The 18005-nt window shown below is 45.5% G+C and overlaps 1 protein-coding gene across 1 annotated transcript in view; it reads right to left on the bottom strand.

Moving 5' to 3' along the window:
- LOC119172757 (uncharacterized) overlaps positions 1 to 18005 on the bottom strand; it is a 95929-nt gene that overhangs the window by 4298 nt on the left and 73626 nt on the right. Inside the window, exons 3-7 of the mRNA XM_075892984.1 lie at positions 11990 to 12125; positions 6347 to 6480; positions 5526 to 5727; positions 3457 to 3590; positions 2334 to 2604 (exon numbers count right to left, since the gene is read on the bottom strand). Coding sequence (XP_075749099.1) covers positions 2334 to 2604; positions 3457 to 3590; positions 5526 to 5727; positions 6347 to 6480; positions 11990 to 12125 — 877 coding nt within the window. The remainder of the gene's footprint in view (positions 1 to 2333; positions 2605 to 3456; positions 3591 to 5525; positions 5728 to 6346; positions 6481 to 11989; positions 12126 to 18005) is intronic.

Raw genomic sequence — 18005 nt, 5'->3', positions numbered from 1 at the left:
CGCGGCCCACTGAGAAGTTTTCACCGGTTTGATAACGCCTTCCCGTTCCATCCTCTGTAGTTCTTCAAAAACCCTATCGCGCAAAGGAAATGGTATCGGACGTGCCTTGAGAAAACGTGGCTTCGCGCCCTTTTGTACGGATATAGACGCTGTAACGCCGTGAAACGTGCCAAGCTGCTCCGAAAAAACTTCGTGATATTGGCTTACCAGGTCTTCCGTAGACTTCACGACGTTGACTCTCTCCGTCTGAGCGATGCCTAGCTTGAAGGCCTTCATCCAGCTATGTCCAAACAGCATAGGACACGTTTCAAGATAAATAGTGGTAGCTGGCGCTCCTTGTCGCCAAGTTTGACCATTGCTTCCAGCTTTCCCTGGACGCGTTTCATATCGCCGAAAAAACTTCTCAGCTGCACACTCGATGGCTCCAACGGCACCGACGGAAAAAGCTCGGCAAACTTGCCATCATCAATGGTCGACACACTAGCGCCGGTGTCCAACTCCATATCGAGCATTATGCCATTAACTTCAACCGCTATGCGCATTGGCTCCGAACTAGCTGTGTGAAGCGTCCACAAGTCGAAAACTTCGGGCTCTTCAGCAGAGACAGACAGGTCGCCCAGGTTGTTCACGCGACTAGACTGGCTCTGGTCGAAATTTCTACTTCCCGGCTGAACTCTGCAAACTCTTGCAAGGTGCCCTTTTTGGCGGCAGTTGTGACAGATTGTGCTGCCGTGTTTACACCGACGCGCAGAATGACCTCCCCCGCAACGGAAGCAACAGCTATCATTTTTCCCCGAGGTGACAACGTTCGCTTGCTCCGGAGCTTCGTGAGATAGTAGCTGTGCTTGCTGACAGCTCAATGTGCATGAATCTTTACGCGCAGCCTCCATAGCTACGATGGTGTCCTTTGCAGCTTCGAAGGTTAAACACGTCGTTTCCAGCAGCCGTGTTTGCATGGTTACGTCATTGATTTCGCTGACTATCTGGTCGCGCAACATGCGCTCTCGAAATGTTGCGAAATTACAGTCTTCGGCTAATTTCTTCAACGAGGCAATGTAGTCACTTACGGTCTCTCCCTCTTTTCGATGTCTTGAGAAAAACTTGAAACTTGCCACTACTTCTGATACGCGAGGGGCGTAGTGCTTGCCAAGTGTGGTAAAAATTTCGGTCAGTCCTGCTTGGGCGGGCCTGCTTGGTGCTAGGAGGCCTCGTAGCAGAGAATAAGTCTCTGGACCGCAGCATGTCAAAAATACGGCTGTCTGCTTGTCGCTCGGGATGTCGTTCGCGATGAAGTACAGCTCGGCCCGCTCACGGCATTCCGCCCACTCCGATGTACTAGGGTCGAACGGATCCAGCTTCCCGACGACAGGCATGACGACGTGTGATTGTGCAGTGCCCGTCCGGTTCGTCAGTCGACCTCGTCACCACTTGTGATAACCGGATAGTCCTGGGCCATGCCGGTCGCTGGACCGAATCACACACACGTACGTTGGCGGGTTCCATACTGACTCGCTGGTCATGTGCACCGTATTTATTTCCTTGCAACATCGACGCCCCCGGGCGCCGGAACGGCAAACTAATCTTATCACACTTCCACTGTTCATTCGGATTATCCCAATCTAACTTCTGGGGCTTTACGTGCCAACTCCGAAATATGCGATCATGAGGCGCGCCGTTGACAGATTATCCAGCTTGATTTAGAGACTCCCTCCCCCCAGGTTTTTAGAAAAAAGCCCTTAAACATAAATACACCTGTGTTTTTCATTGAATTTCATTTAAACGCGACTGCCGGCACAGCAAATGAAGCGCGCGACCTTATTCTCAGCATCGCGACGTGGAAACCGCTGAACCGCCGCGGCGGGTGACAGACTCCCCAATGAAAAATTTGGTTCTAGCCTCCTTTATTCAACAAGTGTTAATTTATGAATGGCAGTTTACAATAATTCAGAATTACAACATGCGAAAAATCCACAGGACAGTCTTTGACATTCACTGAATTAACATTGTTTTTGTCAGTAGGAGTGGTAGCAGTATTACGCCTGCTCGTAGAAATGAGGAAGATCTAGCCAGAACTGTCATCAGGGTAGGCACAAGGCCTGTCTGTAGAAATTGTGAAGTAAAAGATCAAAGAACAGTCAGTGAAAACAGAACAAAGTACTTTTTACACACATAAATGAACGTAGATCATCTTTCACGTTTCTTGGCGCTCGCGGCTCACTCCTCACCAGCCACGTCCTGGCTTAAGCTGTCGACTCGCAATAGTATCGTATTTATGTAGAACTATGTTCGGGTTTCGGGAGCTCTACGATTACATGCAGCGTGCTTATACGTACCGGCACCGTAGTGTCCCGGGACGTGAAGTCCAGACGACCGGTGGCTGCTGCCCAGCACAAACTCCTTCTCCGAGTAGGCATCGCCCGGCGACGAGGACGATGTGGAGGGTGGACCCCTACCACCGTTCTGAAGCGTCGCAGTGCACTTGATGCGCATCTCGTCGTGCACAAAGTGGCTCGGCCTCACCGTGAACCGGAGACCGAGCGACGTCACCTGGCGGCCAGAGTCGAACCGCTGCATCGGGTAGTGCACCAGGTACCGGTTCGACACCTGCACGCAGAGTTAGAAGGTTGAGGGGGGGGGGGCTTTCTTATTACTCAGATTCTGCGCATTGGTCGAGAACTTATTACACCTGATAATTACAGTACCTACATATTGTCTAGCTGGCAATATGAATCTCGAAATCTGAATTACGGAAATGACATCCAGAGACAGTACCTGGCGTCCGTTCTTGCGCGCATCGACAACAGCCAAATATCTGTGGACACTGTTCTTTCAAGTGCCCGAGAGAAGACATTGCAACAGAAGGCGACAAAAGCACTGTTGAAATTCCTACGCGACACGGACTTGAACAAGCGGCTGTAACAGCAATGTCGCACACCACGAAATACAAGAATGAACTATGAGTGTGCGCGCGTTGCTGCTTAGTGTGCTGTGTTAATATCTCTTCCCTCTCTCCTTCCTAACTTTCATCTCCCTCCTCCCTCTCCCATGCGCAGGGTAGCAAACCGGCTGCCTATAGACTGGTTAACCTCCCTTACGTTGTTTTCCTCCTATTTTTTTCCTTGAATTACGGAAGGCAACGGACTTGCACGAAGCGTTATAGACCAACGGCAGTGTGACTATGCCGTGTTTGACTGCTTGCGGGCGCCCCACACCCTCTCTCGCTTTCTGTCCACATGCGTGAACACGGAGTTTAGCTGAAGCTGAGGTTCCGACAAACGGGCTGGTTTTCTTTAATGCTGCCATTCGAGGAGGAATTTTGAGTTGCACCCTTGAAGAAGACAAGCCTGCGAGTCGAAATGTCGGTTCCAACTTGACGCTTCCAACTTTTCGCACACAACTTGCTGGTAACGTGGTCGTAGCTCTAAAAGGAAAGCCGATGCAATCGAAACTACATGCCTCTTTGTCATTGAGGTGCCACTGCAGGTCTACAGGGCGCCCGTACCGCGAGTAACTGCAGGTGACGTTCACGAGGTCTCCCACGTGGTAGCTCGCCTGTCCACCTGTTATGGAAGGCTTGTCATCGTCTGTCCCTGCAGGAAAGCACACAACGATGCCTTTTATTTATTCAATTGCATTCGTTTCTTCATTGTATTTAAAAACAAGCGTGTTACGAAACCTTATGGTCAATTGCACTTCTAGCCGCAAAGTGGCCTATCTTCTGTTGGCAATCTTCTGTGACCCCAAGGCGGCCCTTCAATGTATGCGAAGTCTACGACGCGGGAACTACCGTCAGATGGTATCTCAAATCAAAGAAATCTGTCTTCGCACCATTAACAAGGGATATGATATAATATCTAAACGGCTGCCTGGTCACTGTGGGATTGGTGGTAACCACCTAGCCGACAACGGCTAGGTGGTTATTGTATCACCACCCCATCTTGCGCGACGAACTTATTTTGCAACCCCAGTATTTTTCCAACCGTGTCGATCACCGTCACAAGGTTGGAATTATCCCCTATCGTACTAACACAGCTGCGCAGTCGTTCCTGCCTCGTTCTTCTCGCGAGTGGAACCACCTTCCCCCTGAAATTGTTGCTATTAATGACAACCATCTTTTTCGTGATACCGTAGCTAACATTGTATACGCAGGACCTATTTAATGTATTTTTGTTTGTACGCTGACTTTTGCTTATATTCGTACTAACGCTGTATTTTTCCCTCCCCACCATGTGCCATGTGTTATTCAATGTAATCCACTCCCCTCTGTAATGCTATTTGGCCCTGAGGGTATTATAAATAAATAAATAAATAAATAAATAAATAAACGCTGCCAGTTGTCCCCACGACGGAGCACCCGCACTGCTAATACCACTGTCAAGGGTCGATGCCGCAAAACAACTTCGCCACATCGCACATAATACCACACTTATGCATTGGAATCGTCCACTGAGCTCCACTGGACGTCCACAGAACCTCGCTTCGTTGCTTCAATTACAGGTGCTATCAAAGACTTCGCGACGGGATTCTACAATGCTGCGTCGGTGTTGGGTCGGCGTTGCCTTCACCAATTCATTAAGTTATCGCATTGGTATGGCTGAATACTTCAACTGTGATACCTGCCATTGTGTATAAACACTCGATCATGTCCTGTGCCATTGTCCAGACTTAGAAGAAGATCGCCGGACTATCCAGTGTGCCTTAGGGAGGCTGGACGATCGACCCTTTACTCGGGAAAATATCTTGGGACCATGGCCTTCAAGTACCTCAGCCCAGAAAGCCACACGAACTCTTCTAAAATTCTTGAGGGCAACATCACTGTGCGACCACCTGTGAAACCTGAACTGCGTATGCGGTGTGTGTGTTTGTGTTAAGTGCTATGTGTATATCTCCCTCTCTCTCTTTTTCTCCCTCATTCCCCTCTCCCCCGTGTAGGGTAGCAAACTGCACTTAGTCTAGTTGACCTCCCTACCTTTCTGATATTTCTCTCTCTCTCTTTATTTGAATATAATCGTCATGTTCTTAACTAGCATTGTCATGAGAGAGTATACAGTGTGCTGGTGCCAATTGACGCACAATCGCATCCTCTAAACATATAAATTAAAAGATGTAGTATGTCTACCTTAGTAAGGGATTTGTTTGACGAGTAGGGGACCTCAATTAAGAATTTTTGGACATGACTGGAAAGTAGCCATTTTCGATGGGTGATCTTTTAAAAGTACTACTAAAGTGGTGGACACAGAAGCTGCGAGTCAAGCATGAACAGGCTTTCAGAGTACCTGTTCTAAATCGTACAAAGTTTGACACAACGCGAACAGTGATGAATATTAATTACTATGTTCAGTAGGGTGTCTACACACATCACTGCATTAGAAAGCTTCAGGAGAAGCCAAGCGCATGCCTAAAGGTTCAGTAAGAATGTTTACCATACAAACATAATCAACATACGTTTATTATGGTCAAGAGGGCATTCTTTTATTGTGTAGTTATGCGACTACAATTTATGTCACAAATTACTCAAAGCGCACCTGAGTTCTTGGCGTCTTGCGCTGCGACGATCTCCTCGCTAGAAAGTGAATAAGCTTCGGAAACGGTCGCAGTGCACTTCAGTTTCATAATGCCGTAGCTGAAGTGGCGTGGCTCGGCCGTGAAAGTGATTCCCAGGGAAGAGTGGAACAGCTGATCCCGGTCGCGGAAGATCGGGTACATCTTCTCGTACTGCGGGGGAACCTGCGGCATTCAAAGCACTCGTCAAGGCTAGTGAGTGCACAGACAATTCAAAACTTTTTTGGGGGATTTTGATGGTAATTACCTAACTTTTTAGGAAAAACACACGTGAAAGTAGTTGGGTTCCATAACGAAGTGTATCGATATCCAGGAATGTATTTCCTCAATAATAATTATGCTTAAAGTTTTGGTATCTATAGTATCCGTTTCGTGGGAAGTATTTGCTTCCGACCTTCCATTTAAATACATAAATATTGAGAAATAATAATTTCTCTGGGAACCACTCCAATATGTTCAAAGAATCGAATCGCATTAAACAAGCTAAAATATGATGACTGTAGGAGGAACGCTTTTTCATCTATGCAGCTATACTTTACGATAATTAGTATCGACAAACTGAAAGAAACTAAAGTGTTCATAACGCTGTAACTCAGTAATTAAATTCGATGCCTCTATTTTGTAAACTGCTTCCTGTAATGCTTCTAGTAGGTTTAGGCCACGAGCTTGCATGTCGAAGTAAGATAGTCGAGAAACCGGCACTCCTCTCTCTCTCTTTCTCAAGATCCACCACTGGATCTCACGGGGAACTAATAATTATGGGAGTGGCAGCAAGCTGACTGACCTCTTCGCCGTTAATGTACCACGTGAGCACAGCTGGTGGCTTCGTCGCACCCGCGTGGCAGGTAACGTTGACCAAGTCACCGACCTTGTAATGGGGCTTCGTGCCGCGGATCTCGGGGCCCTTTTTAGGAAGAACTGCAACGAGGCACGACAGAAAAGTGCATTCTGAAGTTAGGATAGCAGAAAGAATAACAGACATGAAAGGTGACTTTCTTTTAATAAGTATTCTTATATTCAATGTTGTAAGCACCGTTCGTGCTCGCGAAAAATAGAAGAGCACATAAAATACCGATAAAAGCACACGAATCTCAGGGGCAGCGAAGCAGGCGGGTACGAATTACGTTTAGGAGCACCATAATATCGTTTATATGTGCGTGAAGATGAATGCCAGCCGGAGTATGTAGTACTACTTGCTATACTTATATACGGAAATTCATGACGATTGTTAGGAACTTAACATGATTCAGCTTTAATTAAATGCAGTTTGCATTAATAATGACGATATGATGATAATTATTGGTGCGAGGCTCACATGTGGCGTAAGAGCTCTATGACTTGTTTTTTATATTCGCTTGGTTATGAGAGAGAAAGGCAGAAACAAATAGTCTTGAAGAACGTATACGATGATGAACTAGAAACAAAGGAAACTTAGTGCGTCCTTTTTTTCTGTGTGTGCAGAGTCGTTTAACGCTGGAATACCTAGCCATATATTTATCATTCCAAAGCAACAATATTTTACATTCACGATCTATGACATTCCATTAAAATGCTACAAAGACTTGCAACATGGCGGTAGCCATAGTATACATTTCTGTAGCCATAAGCCGAACGCCCGCAAGGAAGCGGACAGCTAAATAGGCGGGGCTCTGCCTTTTTCTATCACCTCCAAAAATTACGCCTTCCAGCCTAAGCTTCCGAAGTACTTCTCTCAGGTAGTATTGGGTGTACTTTGTTCTAACGCGTTTATAGTTATTTTATCGGACAATCCGGGGAAGCAGTGCAGCTGTGACAAAATAGTGCCCTCATCTAGCCGTGAAAGGGCGCTGAGGTTTTCGACTTAGTGCGGGAAAACGGCTGGACTTTCGACCGCATAATGGCAGCACTGAAGGCAACCCAACAATGAAGTTTGCGGGCTCATTCATTTGAGTTTTTTTTTCTCGTATTTCTGCGGATATATACTGTTTTCAGCCAACAAACGCTAGAGGGCTGTGGTTATTTCCATGCAAAAGAAGTATCACATAAAAAAAGGCGGATTTTCATGCTCGTTTTTTATCTACAAAAGACGAGAAAGGAATCGACGAGCTTTTTTCGTTAGACACCCCGATATATCATGCCCACAGATAATAATATTCTTACGCACGCATGCACGCACACACAACATACACACACACACGCACGCACGGACGAACGAACGACACGTATCCCGATCTCTAACTGCCATTCCTTCCCGGGATAGACGTGTACACGACCACCACCACCAGCACCACCACCACCAGCACCACCACCACCACCATCACCACCACCACCATCATCATGACTACGTCCACTGCAGGACAAAGGCGTCTCCCATGTTCCGCCAGTCAACTCGGTCCTGTGCTTGCTGAAGCGTGTACACTGTGCCGCACAGAAAGTTAAAGTGCAAATGCCTCCCGTATCCCATCTTGGTTTCCATCTACATCGAAATTTCACTCACTCCTAGCGGTGCTTTCTCGCTCACAACCTTCGACGCTGACGACATCATTACCGCTAAACAAGCTCCTCAACGCTGCCGCGTTGAATGAGCTCGTGTCTTGCTTCGTCATGCGATTTCCACATATATGTACATGTAATTCGGCAGTTGAAATTATCAAATACGTATTGCGATAACCGGCTATAATGTAGCCTCAACCTTCCCATACGTGAGTAACTATTAGGCAACAACAACCGACAGTTTCCCGTTGCCTTTTTCTATTGCATCAGCTAGGTTCGGGGCTTCAAACTCTGTGGCGGTGTCGCTCGCCATTTCGTCATTCTAATGGCACGCATGGTAATCGTCAGCATGGCCGCTTCCTCTTGCTGCATTTTACAGTAGTTTGACGCGTGGCTGAGGACATGCACAGTACCAGAGCCTCGAGCTTGGCGGTTCGGTGTTTCTTCGTTCAACAGAAAAGGAAACCTAATCTTGATAGCAGCTAAGCCCACGGCACAAGCCTGAGTTCAACTTGTGGCTAATTTCACCTATAAAGCACACGTCACACAACAAACAAATAACAAAATTCCGCTGTCAAACAGCAGCTGCCTCGCGTGCTGTGTCGTTACATGTGGCAACAGCTCCCGAACAAAGTGCGAGGATATCAAGCGGAAAGCCAAAGCTTGCTACAGCACTGTCGATGCAGTGGCTCTTCGAGCGAAATTGACACTTCCCTTTGCGCCTCGTCGGTGAGTGACAAGATTGCACTTCGTCGCCAGGCGGTTTTTCGCCAGCGTTTGCTTCTTTTACACACCGTGATCACGCTCCAAGGCTATTGCTCCGATAGACCATGGAACAAGAAAAATATCCCTGCGGTTTTCAACGTATACAACGAGTGTAGGAGGGATTTTCACCACCTCGTAACACGCCAACGCTCCGTCATTCGCGTTAAATCCTTCAGGGCAGGTCTTTGGAGCACCCGCAGAAGGTTTACGATGCTGGCGATGGGCTACCGGCAGTTCCTTCTTAGTTCGTACGGGAAGTGCATTTTATCTATAACGTCTTCAAGTTTCCAAGTTAGTTGACCCGCAGGTCGCGGGATCGAATACTGGCTGCGGCGGCTGCATTTTCGATGGAGGCGGAAATGTTGTAAGCCCGTGTGCTCAGATTTGGGTGCACGTTAAAGAGCCCCAGGTCGTCGAAATTTCCGAAGCCCTCCACTACGGCGTCTCTCATAACTATATGGTGAATTTGGGACGTTAAACCCCATATGACAATTAATAAATAAATAATAATTAAATAATAAATAATTAATAAAAATTAAATAATCAATCAATCAATCAATCAAGTTTCCAAGTTACACGAGCCGATGTCAGTGCTTACGGCATGTCGTCATCGCATGAAGTGGATTTTCAGATCCGTGTGCACCTATCGACAGCCGTCTACTATGTTTAAGCCTAACATGAGCCGGTCGGACCGTTACCTGCTTTAGGGCGTTGGCGCAACGAGAAGCTGGAGGGCCTCGTATCGATCTTTGTGTTTCTTGTTGCAGTAGCCGCTTTTCGATGCAAGGGCGAGACGTAGCAGCATACATTTTGCGCTGAGACGTACTTCACGTGGCACGCTATGTGAAATTTTGTTTTGGAAGAAGGGACTGCGAGAGAACTGGAGGAAATAAATTCAAGCAACAAGAGCAAGTTTGGCCCCGTGGTGAACTGCTCTGTTATTGCACCAAACATAGTTTTTTTTTTCGCCAATCTGTCTTATTTTATATTTTGTGCATCTGTAGCTATAAATTGCCTACTCTTCCGTTGCGCTTGAGAAGGGTGGAGACGCCTGTTCTTGCTCGAGGCATGCGACTAAAGGAAACGTAGATAGGGAACAGAACTTTCTTTTTCCAATGAATTTCTTGCGTAAAAAAAATCACAGCACATTCACGAAGTGAATGATGGTAAGTGGACGAAGCTGCGGGAGATCAATAACTACCGCACATTGCCCACTCAATCATGTGAAACGTGACAACACTTGTGCACAGTATAAATAGAGTTGTTTTTAATCGCAATACGCATTAGTGTTGAGGTGCCCATATGGATATTCATATAGATATCCATATAAATATCCATATGGCTGTCCATGTGGATATGGACACTTATATGGATATGGATATCCATACCATGTCACACTTGACAGTGGACAAGGCTCGACCCTAAGGACCTTCGCCCCTAAAAAGAGAGTGAAATGTGGAGTACACATGGCTCATATTTGAAAGCATTGCTGTGTAGTGCTTCATCTGTAAAGTAAAAGGTAGATTACATAAGGGGTTTCTTCTGTTTTACATGTAAGAGCGTTTTTACGTACCAGAAAATTTGCACAGTTGAAAAAAATGAAGTGACGTTGCTTGCAAGGTAAGCTTCGTGAGTTTTCCTACTTTCAACTAACGTCTAGAAATTCTTCTTTTATGACTTATCGCCCAAGTGTTCGTACGGATGTGATTTCGCCCCATCCGGTGTATGCCGAAATCTCGGTGATTTGTAGCCAAGAGTTTGAGAAAAGTGCACGCAGTTGGGTGATGTGTTGCAGGCAACCCATGGTCTAAAGAGCTATGGTTGTACCTTACGCATGTTCATAAAGTAGCGCCAAACATTAAGAACGCGACGATCAGGTACATCGTGCCTGTAGTATTACTGCGTCACGTAAGTTAACCGGTCCATGTATACCTTTAAGCCGACGAGGGCTATCAGTAGTGAAAAGAAACACGCTTCGACGTATGTGGATTGCTTGGTGGACGTGGTGAAATCCCCCTGAGTTGTGGTCGGGTTTACATCGGTCAAACTGGCCTGTGTTTGAGCGTCCGAGTTAGGGAACATGAGCTGTCACTTCGATGTATTTAGGAAGCACATTTGCCTGCACATTGACATTCCTTTTCTTCTGAGGCGAGGTTCTCAAATGTTTCTGTTCTTGCCAAGAGCTCAGATGCCGTGGCCCGGTGAATAATGGAAGCGTTTTGGAAAGAGAAGAAAGGTGATTTGTTTATGAGCGACACGTCCGTGGATTTGCGCACGTCTGAGTTCCGATTTTGCTCTTCGTAGGTTGACTAGATACGCCTTTTCCATGACATTGTGTTTTAATTCGTAGTGATTACGTCAATAAGTGATGTTTGCAGATGTGTGGTACGATGTATATGTTTTTTTGGCGTTTATACTGCAAATAAATCAATTGCAAGGAAAAGATGTCATCTTTCTTTGCGATTCTTCGTTCTTCCTGTGCTGTTTTAGGTGTATAAAGTTTTCGCTCATCTTTTTCGTGAACAAGAATGCCGTCACTGCAGCCACTGACCAAATCGTCCTCATCAACAACAACAACAACAACAACAACAACAACAACAACAACAACAACAACAACAACAACAACAACAACAACAACAACAACAACAACAACAACAACAACAACAACAACAACAACAACAACAACAACAACAACAACAACAACAACAACAACATCAACAACAACAACAACAACAACAATGACGACGACGACGACGACGATGAAAACGATGACGACGACAACGACAAAAATCAGAGAAAATTTGTGATGTTGTTAAGAGATACACTTGGGTCTCGAAGTGCCCCTGTTACTTTTTATTTTTTTTTCTTGCTACATTAACTTTGTCGGTGAATGCAACTTAGTCATCATACTTTTCTTGCTACATTAACTTTGTCAGTGAATGCAACTTAGTCATCATACTTAATCATATAGTCTTTCACGAACGAATTAAGGGCGCCGCATCGCGAGTTGGCTTGATTAGTCGGCTTAATTAGCCGGCTCGATCAGTCGTCGGCTTGATTTGACGCTACTCTATACGTTTCACATTTAGCTGGCCTGTGGATTCGACCACCGAGCGCTTGCGAAGAACACAACTGGATGGAGATGGCAAACGAAAATAAACCTATTTATTGGAAATATAATACTACTTACCGTACACTTTGAGCTCTTTTTCGGAGCGCACCGTTTGAAAAGAAGGCGCATCAGCGGACACCTCGCACGCGTAGAGGCCCTCCGACTTCAGGTCCGTCTCCTTGAGGTACAAACTCCCCACAGAACTCCGGCTCGTCTGCGCGGGAAAATTGAAACACACAAAGAAGCGCTGATGTTTCTCATCATTTTCATATATTTAATATTATTTATTATAATATTATCAAAGTTCACTTTGAAGCGCTCGAGCATTAAACCTTTCCTTGCGGCTGTCCCACGTTCTTTTATATAAAAAAGGAGAAGATTAACCTAATTTTATAAAATAAGCGCCGGGTTCATAACAGTCACCATTCTGACCCTCAACTTCGCCAACAACACTTGCTGAAATGATGCCTCCAGCAACATCCCACGTTCAAAGATTTTTCCAACTCGTCAATCCCGCATATTCCTCTGCACTTCTGTCTTGATCAGCTTTTTTCACAGAAGTATGTTAGGTCTATCTGTCCTCATGTTGAAAGCTTGTTTATTTTTACTTCGCATTTCAACCCGGTCATCTGGAAAAGTGTGCGTGACCCATTCGCTATACCATCATTTTCAGCTCTCATTTTCCAACATAATTATTCTTACTGCAACAACTTGCAGCGCTGCAAAAAAGAAAGAAAGAAAAAGATTAGTTAAATTGATTTTTTCTGGGACTCGAACAGCAATTTTCCCTTCTTTGGTGTGCTAAGCAGTCTATTCAGTATTCTAGTAGGCAATGACCTTTCAGAGGTATCGTTTCCAGTTGTAAAATCGATTAAAATTTTGAAATTAGGACAACCGACCATACATTTGTCTCGCTTGCTCTGGCGACGACAGGCGTGCTTGAGCAAGCGCGGTTTTAGGTTTAAGAAAATGAGAACAGGGGAGAAACGACCAAATAACCAGTGGGTCAGCCGAGACAGGCAATTAAAGCTGGACAGCTGCGTTAGACGGGCGTTTAGCCAGTGTCCTTGAGATAGCGCAACGCTGGTTCATTGGAAAGATTGGACGCCATTAGTGGCAACTTCAGCGAGCCGTTATAAATGCGCGCGCGAGAACTTTACAGTCGTTAACCCTTTCCACTCACGCTTACGACAGATGCCTCTCTGCTTGTCTTTTAAGCGGGAAAATTATTTCGAAAAAAAGATATGAGCTCATCTTGGAATGAAGCATTCGCCTCGTGGCGCAAAGCGAAATTAGAGATGAGTGAGTAGGCGAAGAGCTGCTGTTTGCGGTAATTATGTGCTCAAAGAGTGGGTTGATTAAGGCACTCGTGCCGTCCATCACTAAGAGTTTGAGCAGTTCAGATAAAATTTAAATAGATAATTAGGAACTCCTCCAGCCTGTAACGCCCATTATGCTTGAGTCTATAGTTATTTTGTCACTGCGATGCAAAAGGGTGCCTTTAGAGACGCTTCACGGAAGCGAGTGACACAGTTGAGCGTCATAAACGCGTTAGTAGTCTACCATGTCTTTTTGAGTGGAATGCCTATGTCTCAATGCTAAATCCACCCAGCATGGGCTTGTTTTTCTATATTTTTTTAATCTTCAATTTGAGTTAATAGATCACTTGGTTGTACTCCAATGTTTCTCTTTAGCGGCAATTCTTAGTACACTTATGTCGTCATTACGCCTGCACTGTAGCATTTCGTAAGTCGCATGTGCTTCGGCGCCGGGACAGCTACCACTGTCTCTTTTATCTAATATTATCAGTTTTTTTTTTGCCTCGACAGATTTCAGTCAGAAAAACCTTTTCTCTCACGCTGTAGCGCACTAAATTGCAAAGGTTGCACACGTAATTGCAAAGGTAATTGCAAAGGTCTGTGACGCTGTAATATACCAGCGTCACAGAGACATGCACGCAAGTATATTCATGTGGTTTCCAGGCAGTCACAGCAAAAAATAAAAAAAACAACAAATAATAAGTGCACTTCACTGCCAAGCCTTCATAGTCTTCGTAAAATACCGAGAAACGGCCACGCCCGTGCCTTATATTCCACGCAAGCCCAGCCCTCGACACATCACATGTCTACGTTCTTCTGGGCACTTTTCTAAGAGCAAGTTTCCTGACACTATGCAAATGTAAGAGCGAAAAAAAATGAAAAACAAGCTGATAGATATACAACGCGACGATCCAGTGAAGACAGCATCAAGGAGCAAAAAAAAGTAGGAAAGGAAAATAAAGAAAGAAAAAAAAAGCAGCCAAGCTACATCACTGTTGTTGGTGTATGGACTATAGGGGGGGGGGGGAACAAATACGCAGGCCGAGATAAAAGAACGGCAGCGCAGCACTCTCGGAAATGGCTCAACAATTCACCGCGGCGAGGTGTATAAGTGCAGTGCTCTCAGAGAGGGGGCCTCCGCTGGGCCACAACTACACGAGGCATCGCTGAATACGAAACGCACTCGCGCTGGCCGAGCAAAAAAGCCGAAGGATGTTCACGCCTTTTCTCATTTCGCGTTTCACGAGACTCGCAAGCTCTACCCTAGTAAAGGTAAATGGAAGGGGTGGGGGGAGTGGGTGGAACACTTGCCTCCTGATCTTGCCTATATAGTTTCCGCGAGGGGCTTCGGTACTGAAAAGAAAGTGACTCTCTTTTTGCCACACTCCGAACCCCTCGAATGCTCGGAAGAGATTCAGACTCTACTCAGGGCTGGGCCAGGCGCTCGTATGCGTGGCGGTTCAGGACAAAGGCGCGCGACGAGCTGTTCGCTACACGCGAGCGAGTAGCGAGTCGGGACGCGAAGGCGCCGAGACCAATGGTTTAGTCCCAGTGGAATCTCGCTGTCATCGTCTAAAGTGAGGAGCGCCAGAGAGAGAGAGAGAGAGAGAAACGCTTACCACTTGCCGACGGCTATCCCATCGTAGATGGCGTGTCTGGTATAGTAGTCACGTTCTTTCTTTCTTTCTTTCTTTCTTTCTCTCTCTCTTTCTTTCTTTCTTTCTTTCTTTCTTTCTTTCTTTCTTTCTTTCTTTTTCTCTTTCCTTTTTCTTTCTTTCTTTCTTTGTGTCTTTCTTTCTTTTCTTCCTTTTTTCATTTTCTTTCTTTCTTTCTTGCTTTCCTACATTCTTTCTTATGTTGATCATACAACCCAACATTAAATATTTCACTGAAGCGCCCGTAGCACTGCTCCGATTGCTGTTTTGCATCGTCGGCAAAACACATTCGTATGGTGCAAAACACATTCGGGTGGTTCAGCGGAGAGCAAAGCAAAAGGAAGCGCAATGGCTGAGTGATGCCACGCTTGTTTCATTGGAGTGCATTGCTGTGTCCCCACTTGAGCGAGAGTGACGTTGCTGTCAATCGGGCAGAGGCCTTATTTGGAAAACGGTCGCACGCTTCGCCATGGACCCGAAACGAGCGGGCGATTGGCTCACTCCGTGAAACGCTGGCGGTGAAAGCGTTCCGTGCATGGGCTGTTGGCGTCTCCGCTCATTCGCTGGGACCGCTTAGCCGTTTAGCTATTACTCCATGGTCACATTATATGGGTAGAGAAACTTGGAACGAGAAGTGTCGGAAACCTACTGCCACAGGCATCAAAGCCCGCCGTCGATTGAAGCTCAATTAAGTGAGGAGGGGTAGAACAAACAAAATCAAAAACTCAATATATCTTTTTTTTTCATATGGTCATAAGTTTATATATGCTAAAGTTAACTACAAAATTACTTTACAGTTTATCTTCATCATCATCATCATCAGCCTGACTACGTCCACTGCAGGACAAAGGCCTCTCCCATGTTCCGTCAGTTACACCGGTCCTGTGCTTGCTGCTGCCAATTTATACCTGCAAACTTCTTAATCTCATCTGCCCACCTAACCTTCTGCCTCCCCCTAACCCGCTTCCCTACTCTGGGAATCCAGTTAGTTACCCTTAATGACCAGCGGTTATCTTGTCTACGCGCTACATGCCCGGCCCATGTCCATTTTTTCTTCTTTATTTCAACTATGATATCCTTAACCCCCGTTTGTCCCCTAATCCACTCTGCTCCCTTCTTGTCTCTTAAGATTACACCTACCATTTTTCTTTCCATTGCTCGCTGCGTCGTCCTCAATTTAAGCTGAACCCTCTTTGTAAGTCTCCAGGTTTCTGCTCCGTAGCTAAGTACCGGCAAGATACAGCTGTTATATACCTTCCTCCCGAGGGATAGTGGCAATCTATACCTGTCATAATATGAGAGTGCTTGCCGAATATGCTCCACCCCATTCTTATTCTTCTAGTTACTTCAATCTCGTGCTTGGGCTCTGCGGTTATTACCTGCCCTAAGTAGACATAGTATTTTACAACTTCAAGTTCACTATTACCTATCTCGAAGCGCTGCTCCTTTCCGAGGTTGTTGTACATTAGTTTCGTTTTCTGCAGATTAATTTTAAGACCCACCTTTCTGCTCTCCCTGTCCAACTCCGTAATCATGAGTTGCAATTCGTCCCCTGAGTTACTCAGCAATGCAATGTCATCGGCGAAGCGCACGTTACTAAGGTATTCTCCATTGACTCTTATCCCTAACTGTTCCCATTCTAGGCTTCTGAAAACCTCCTGTAAGCACGCAGTGAATAGCATTGGGGAGATTGTGTCCCCCTGCCTTACACCCTTCTTGATTGGTATTCTGTTGCTTTCTTTATGAAGCACTATGGTAGCAGTTGATCCCTTGTAGATTTCTTCCAGAATGTTTATATATACTTCATCTATGCCCTGATTCCGCAGTGTCTGCATGACGGCTGATAGTTCTACTGAATCAAACGCATTCTCGTAATCTATGAAGGCTATGTATAGTGGTTGGTTATACTCTGAGCATTTCTCTATTACCTGATTGATAGTATGAATGTGGTCAATTGTTGAGTAGCCTGTTCAAAATCCTGATTGTTCCTTTGGTTGATTGAATTCTGATGTTTTCTTTACTCTATCAGCAATTACCTTTGTAAATAGCTTGTATACGACAGAGAGCAAGCTGTATACTACAGAGAGCAGTTTATATTACACTTGGCTAAATGGTTGTCTCATTTTTTGGCCGAGTGCCACAAGGGGGGGGGGCGTATACAGGGAATCTGCTATCAGGGCTTGTTTTTAGTTCGGCGCATCACCGGGTCAACGATGATGATATGTGGGGTTTAACGTAGATGGCATCCAACCGACACCTGGCATCACAGTCGCAAACTTGCAGATCCTTCCCCCAACGCCCTTTGCCACCCTCTTCCCCCACCCCCCAAAAAAAAGAAAAAGAAAGTGTGAATCAAGTAGCTAGGAGCTTGTTTTCCTTGTGCGAATCGTAAAGAGAGGAAAATCTGACGTCACCATTTCTTGTGAGGTGCTGCATTTTGATGGGAACGACAATTCCTTCCAGTAAGGCTTGTGTTGACCGTCCTTGACCAAGGCTTTGGCTAAAAAGTGCGCTGTAGTGCATAAATTAAAGTGTATAACAATACCTTCGTAAACAGATCCCATTGGAAGGCATTTATTAGGTTACACTGGGAAAGAGTACAACACATAAAATGTTTTATGCTCCCCCCAGCCAAGCAGACATGCATATATATATATATATATATATATATATATATATATATATATATATATATATATATATAGTGGGAGTAATAGTTCAATGGGCCAGTTAGTCTTCGTGAAGGTATGGGATATGTCACAACGGGAGCGTTGTCAACAAGGATAAATATATTTATTTCCCAACAGTTTCAGGAGAGGTCCTCCCTTCATCAGGGGATAAGTTATACTGACATGAGCTTCCAAACTTCGTTGCTGCCGCGTCCCTCTCGCCTTGAAAGATGTTTGCGAGAGTGAGAGGGAACTAGAAAAAGGGAAAAAACAAAAAAGGGGGAGAAAAAAGACAAAAAAAAGAAAGAAAAGAAGGAAAGTAAAAAAGAGAAAGAACCACTGTCAACACTGAGAACGAAGCCAACTGTCCGTCTACATCCACATACGGTTCATATCACGTGCTGTTCAGTTCTTGACGTGTGTCGGGCTACCCAAGATTGTCGCCGCGGTG

This window comes from Rhipicephalus microplus, chromosome 4 (assembly GCF_043290135.1).
Source record: "Rhipicephalus microplus isolate Deutch F79 chromosome 4, USDA_Rmic, whole genome shotgun sequence".
Taxonomy (NCBI): Eukaryota; Metazoa; Arthropoda; class Arachnida; order Ixodida; family Ixodidae; genus Rhipicephalus; species Rhipicephalus microplus.
This window is presented reverse-complemented; position numbering and strand designations above follow the sequence as displayed.